At 45.9% G+C, this 6,347-nt stretch overlaps 1 protein-coding gene across 2 annotated transcripts; it reads right to left on the bottom strand.

Moving 5' to 3' along the window:
• Window positions 1-530: 530 nt before the first annotated feature.
• LOC121543437 (inhibitor of nuclear factor kappa-B kinase-interacting protein-like) lies at window positions 531-5,625 on the bottom strand. 2 transcript variants are annotated; one of them, XM_041853308.2, is made up of 4 exons: window positions 5,054-5,625; window positions 4,556-4,673; window positions 2,203-2,424; window positions 531-1,770 (listed from the first exon to the last, which is right to left on the bottom strand). In XM_041853308.2, exons 1-4 carry the CDS (start codon window positions 5,272-5,274, stop codon window positions 1,150-1,152), a joined length of 1,182 nt encoding a protein of 393 aa, XP_041709242.1. In that variant the 5' UTR covers window positions 5,275-5,625; the 3' UTR covers window positions 531-1,149. The 2 variants fall into 2 exon arrangements, with proteins under 2 accessions (XP_041709242.1, XP_045064858.1); XM_045208923.1 differs by lacking the exons at window positions 531-1,770; window positions 2,203-2,424 and adding an exon at window positions 2,747-4,110.
• Window positions 5,626-6,347: the final 722 nt, after the last annotated feature.

The following is a 6,347-nucleotide window of genomic DNA, read 5'->3' as shown; positions in this document are numbered from 1 at the left end:
GATGCAAAAACTAGCAGGACTAGTTAGCCATGTGGAACCCCAGGTCAACCCAGGACATGTATTCAGTAGGGTGAACTATTTAGAACAGAAAAGTAAATGTATAGAGCTGACATCATCATTCCCTATTGTACAGAACAGAATCATATTGTAGCATAACATTCTTCCTGAACAGGCCCCTTACCCTGAGAATGCATACCCGTGTGCAGGTCACACAGGGGTCAAGCAGTGTTGTTACAACCCCACCACTGGCCAGACTGATAAGGGGGAAACTGTTCAAGAGACTGCTCACATTCCAAAACTGTGGACCAGCAAGACCTCTCATTCACCATGATTGATGCCATTTTTCTGAGAAAATAAAACACCAACATTCCAGCCTCCTAGGATGCCACAGGTTGGCATTTATTGGGATGACTCATGTACTGGAGGCAGCTCTGCAGGGTAGTCACTAGCTGGCGCAGCCATAAAGTCATAAAATCAGATTTTAAACCTAACCCTAACCTAAACCACACTGCTAACCTTATCCCTAACCCTAACCTTAAATTAAGACCAAAAAGCACATTTTTGTTTTCATGAATTTTGACGATATATAGCCAATTTTGACTTTGCCACTGGCCCAGCTAGTGGAAATTGCTCTGCCTCCTGGACAAGAATAATCCCAATGAACATCAACCTACTCATAGGACAGGTTCATTCAAATAAACAATTTGTAAAGCAACATAAATTAGTCTGCATTCTAGACAAAAGGCCCAGTTAGTCTCAACCTAACCCCTAGCACTTACCGCTCAACCCCCTGAAGATCTGTATAGGTATACAGTAAATGGAAAGTATACTGGAATGTATAGGGGAAGTAACCTGATATTCTGGGGTTTCCACCATATTGCTTACATTAATCCTATTTGTAAGTCGCTCTGGATAAGAGCGTCTGCTAAATTACGTAAATGTAAATGTAAAATTAATCAAGATCTCTGAGGGGGAATCCAGAAGTACCTGTTGTAAGGGCTAGGTGGGGTCGACCATGTGTACAGAGAGATCAGCAAACTCTGTTTGAAATTTACAAAAATGTGCAAGTTATTGTAAGGGAATGATTGGTGACAAGCTGAAAGTTTGCCATTTACTCTGTAGATCTATAGCTTATAAAAAAGCACTCCTTCACAGCTCTCCTTCCAGTGTCTGAGGGAGGGCTTCACTCACGTTGACCTTCTGTAGAAGCATCTCTCCTCCCACTACGGGCATCTCAGGCTCAACTATCTGACTCAACTGCTGTGTCACAACTCCTAGGTCCTCCTCCACAGCGCTGAGGTTAGCGAACGTCTGCCGTAGCGCTGCGATGTCCTCCTCCCTTTTGGTCAGATCCTCGGCCAGACGGCCAATCCTCAGGGTCAGCTCATCCACCTGCGGAGCTAGCGCCCCGAAGTCCCGCTTGATGGCTGCCACCTTGGGCTTGAGGTCGCCGGCAAAGGTCACCGTGCGGACCAATCGGGCGCGGTTGCTCTCCAGCTCCCTCAGGCGCTCCGAGATCTGCCGGTCGTTGGCGAACAGCTCAGGGAGGCGGCGTTTGAGCTGCTCCAGGGCTTGGGCGTTGCGCTCCGTGGCGGCCTTGAGGCCCTGGATGCGGTCAATGCTGCCGGCAAGCAGGTCGCCGATGCGTTTGACCATGCTGCGTTCTGCCTGGGTGGCCCTCTCCTCCAGCACCCGTACCTTCTCCAGGAGAGACTCCACCTCCGACTGGAGCCCATCCATCCGACGTACGTCCGTCCGCACCGACGCTACCTAGGAGATGGAGGAAGTGGAGAAGGAGAAGGTGTTCATGGGCAAAGCTTTACATGAACTGCCTTTCTATTCAATTGCCACGGTTCTGTTCAATCAGTTGTTACATTCGGTTTAATGTCAGGTTTCCCCAGTTACTTCAGCTTATCCTGACTCTTGCCTCTGGTTTTGAGAGACTTCAACCTTTACGTACTTGGAATATGAATTTATTGGTATTATTACATGTAACTACATAGTACTGTACTATGTAACTACTTTAACACATACTATTGGCAGTTTATTACAATACAGTGATTGTTTCAGGAATCTTATCTGCAGTTCCTGTGTAATTGCCTGAGTTATTACATCCTGGTTACCAAAGTAGTTAGAGCATCTAGATGGCTTAAATCATCATAAAAAAAAGAAAGCACAGTAAAGCATAGGCCGCTGTCAAACCTTAGTGTTGACATCCTTAGTGATGGCAGAGGTGCGTCCCTCGATTTGTCCCACAGCCTTGGTCAGCGCCGCCACGCTGTCCTGGAGCAGGCTGCGTTTCTCCGTTAGGCCGGACGCCCAGTCCTTCAGCTGGCTTACATCCCGCTCCAGGGCCTCCAAGTGGGGCAGGAGACCACCAGGCTGCCTCCCTAGATGCTCCAACAGGATCTGGATGACCTCGCACTGCGCCAGGACACAGGTGGAAAGACAGAACAGGGCAGCCATTTTAGAAAAGAGCTCTACATAGGAAAAGACTGTGAGCAGCTAGATCATGCAGTCATAGACTGGTAGATAGGATTCATTGAAAAACATGCAGGGTGACTGTCCATAAGTTACCCCACACAGAAAGCTGATGTTTTGTGCAAAAAAAAAAAAAAGGGCAACAACACAAATAGCTTAGAGACTGCTTTTCATTTACTAGAGATGCAAGATAGGAGAGAAGCATTTTTTTTTTTTTTTACACTTCATTGAACAAAAACATTTAACATTTAAAAAGATACAGAGAAACGCTGATAAGGCACTTTTATTAGAAAAGCAATACTGCCATAACTGTCACACTCATTTGAATATAAAATGTGTATAAAAAAATTATACAAACTCAACATTTGAGTACCAGATGATATTTTAGTACCTGTCACAATTGTTCTCCTTTCAGACACTGACAAGGCAACAATAATAAAGCAAGGAATATCCTTTACAGATTACAGGAGCAGTGTTTGGGTGCAGATGCTACATTCAGTTGCTGATTTTCAGCAGCCAGTGCAGATAACATTGATCGGTGCCCATATGAGATAGTAGTATGTTTGTGAGACAAGAACTTCAAACCTATTGATGAAACGCATTGCTAAACTTTAGCAATAGCAAGTTAAAATGCACAAATCACACAACGTAGCAATGTGAGGATTTAACAGCAGTTTTTTAAACAAATGGAATGACAGGACCACTCCTTCCCGTGGTTTAAACATGATGACATCACACACTGAGGTCATCATTATGCACCGGCTGGGGTGGCTCATTCTGCTCTGGGTCCTTGACATTTCAACCCTCCCTCTCCCCTTCCCCATCCGGCATCCCAGAATTCTCCTGGTTGTCCTGTTGCTCCTCCCCCCTGCTGAGCTGTCCCAGCGTCTCCTTGACAACGGCCAGCTCGTTCCTCATCTTGAGGATGCTGTTGTGGGCCTGGAGGGCGTCCAGAGCCTGCTTGATGTCCAGGATCTCCGTCAGGGCTTTAAGCATGCTGTCCTCCGTCCCAAACACCTGCAGGGTGAGCTCCTCCAGCCTTCGCTCCGCCACCCCCAGGTCCCCCCCCAGCCTCAGAATGGATCGCACCGCCTCCTCGACAGCCGGGAGGTGAACCTCGCACTGCTGGGCCTGGGGGATGTGCTCCTCTAGCTGGGCGACTAACTCTGTATCTACTCGGAGCAGGCTCCGGACTTGGTCCTCCAGTTTGTGGAGCTCCTTGGTGTTCCAGTCCAGCTGGTCCTGGGCCCGCTTGGCATCCTCGTCCTCGGTGCGGCCCAGGGCACGTGTGTTCCGCCGGGTGCTGTCCTCCAGCTCCTCCAGCCTCTCGTCCAGCGCCCGGGCCCTCTGCTCGGCCTTGTTCACCCGGTCCGTTGCGCCGGCATGCGCCTCACGTGACTCCGCCTTCAGAGAGGCCAGGTCGGAGGTCACCGAGGCCAGGCCCGTCTGCCACGTCTCCGTCACGTTCAGGAAGCGGGCATTGACTGTCTGGAGATCGCGAGAGGCGGAGTTCTCGTCGTCCTGCATCGCCATGACGACAGTATGGAGCGAGGAGAGGTCACGTTCGAGGCGCGTCGCCAGGGAGACGGTGGAGAGAGCCCCCTGCAGGTCGTCCTCTGAGGCGGCGAGCTGCAGCCGCAACACAAAACAGGGAGGGCTGTTTCTGGGGGGGGCTCTGGGATCCTCAGTATTCTCTCTCACACTCACACATACGCATACAAGTACAAATGCATGCAATTACAGGCACACGTTCAGTCAAAAGATGTGTATAACAATTCTAAGGAAGAAATTTGATTTGATCACAGAATTAAATTCAACTGGATAGGCTATACAATCCAAGATGCAAGAATAACTGCAGCAATAAAGAACATAAATAATGCAGACATGTCTGCAGGGGCTAAATAATAAGGGGGAGGGGCCTACATTATGTGACAAGCAAGACAATGACAGTACCAATACACACAATAACTTAAACACACATAACAAAGCATAGATGGTCTCTGCATAATGTTTTTGTGTCCTGTTCTTCACGGGAGAGAGATGGATAGACAGTTCCAATAGAAAGTAAACGTACCTTCTTGGACACCTTGATGACTTCCTCCTCCATTTCAAGGAGACTTGCAGTCTTCCCAGACAGTAGTTGGTACTTTTCTTCCACGTCGGAGAACCTTGCATTCTGCTGCAATACCACCCTGTAATGTAAGGGGGAAAATAACGTAATGAATAGGACAACTCAAACATAAAATGATTAATTTCCTCATGTTTGGTCTTACCGAGATGAAAGGAAATAGGAATTATCCATAAGCACACGGACCTTTATAAGCGCTGAAGATTTTCAAATGTTTGGCCTATACATTTTACATTTTAGTCATTTAGCAGACGCTCTTATCCAGAGCGACTTACAGTTAGTGAGTGCATACATTATTATTATTTTATTCATACTGGCCAGGGTTGTGGGTTCGACTCCCATGGGGGGCATGGGAATCGAACCCACAACCCTGGCGTTGCAAACGCCATGCTCTACCAACTGAGCTACATCCCTATGCAAATGAATAGGCTTACTTTTACTTACCAAGTAAGCAATATGCAAACTATCAGTGAAAGCAGACAAGTTATCGTTTTCAGATCCAGGGAGGACGGCGAGGAGCTTTTACTTTCAGCCAATCTATTTCCTTCCATAGCTTTTGCTGTCTTTGCTTCATCTTCGGAAGTGTACTTTGATGTTTCAACCGGTTCGTCATTTTGTTTCTGAGCCGTGGTCTTCTTCCTTTGCTTCATTTCATTACTTGACATTTTTGTAGCCTGCAACAACGTTTCGACTTGCAGCTTCCTTTTGCCTTGCTAGGCCTACTTGCAAAGGAATTGATTCAAAGTAGCGGCTGCGACTGCAAGCGACAATGGCCCACAGCTCTAGAAGTTTCGCAGCATATTAGCACAAGAAACTCCATCCAAATTCAAGTTAAATGCATTAGTTCAAATATGAATATAATTTAGAATATTTAGGTATTCCAGAGAATCAAATAAACCTTAAATAAAAGTACGCTACTTGCCAATGCATATAAGCAAGTCTACATATCCCGTAAATGAATTGATCACTTGAACGCTCCTTGGAATTTGGGAAAAAGAACAAAATGCCAGCCACGTAGGCGGCTGACGCCTGACGCCTGAAAATATTACAACGTGCTGCCCGTTAGTAGGCCTAGGCACTCTGATTTCAGCGTTCTGCAATAGACCGTTTGAGGACATTATAAACATTATAAAAACGGTGCGTTATCTCAAGTTTTCAACATCTAATTAGTATTAATGAGGATAACTGGGATGACACAGAAAAATCCCAAATTGAGTAGAGCACAGTTATGAGCGGACAACTTCATTCATGCAAAGGCACAAACAAATACACACAAAAAGGGGGGTAGCCTAATGGTTAGTTTATTTGGCATTGAGTAAATTACATTTAATCAATTTACATACAGTGCCTTCAGAAAGTATTCACACCCCTTTACTTTTTCCACATTTTGTTGTGTTACAGCCTGAATTTAAAATGGATTAAACTAAGATTGTTTTGTCACTGGCCTACACACAATACCCCATCATGTCTAAGTGGAATTAGGTTTTTCGAAATGTTTTAAATTAATTAAAAATGAAAAGCTGAAATGTCTTGAGTCAATAAGCGTTCAACCCCTTTGTTATGGCAAACCTAAATACGTTCAGGAGTAAACATTTGCTTAACAAGTCACATAATAAGTTGCATGGACTCGCTGTGTGCAATAATAGTGTTTAACATGATTTTTGCATGACTACCTCATCTCTGTACCCCACACATACAATTATCTGTAAGGTCCCTCAGTCGAGCAGTGAACTTCAAA

Source organism: Coregonus clupeaformis, chromosome 28, assembly GCF_020615455.1.
Source record: "Coregonus clupeaformis isolate EN_2021a chromosome 28, ASM2061545v1, whole genome shotgun sequence".
NCBI classification, from domain to species: Eukaryota; Metazoa; Chordata; class Actinopteri; order Salmoniformes; family Salmonidae; genus Coregonus; species Coregonus clupeaformis.
Note: the sequence above shows the minus strand (reverse complement) of the source record. Positions and strands in the feature narration are given on the sequence as shown.

Bases quoted from the DNA above. Each gene is read 5' to 3' on its own strand.
- LOC121543437 (XM_041853308.2), bottom strand. From the start codon at position 5,274: ATGTCAAGTAATGAAATGAAGCAAAGGAAGAAGACCACGGCTCAGAAA. The intron at 4,674-5,053 runs GTAAGTAAAAGT...CTTACATTACAG, and splicing joins GTTTGCATATTGCTTACTTG to GGTGGTATTGCAGCAGAATG. The intron at 1,771-2,202 runs GTTTGACAGCGG...TCCATCTCCTAG, and splicing joins CTAAGGATGTCAACACTAAG to GTAGCGTCGGTGCGGACGGA.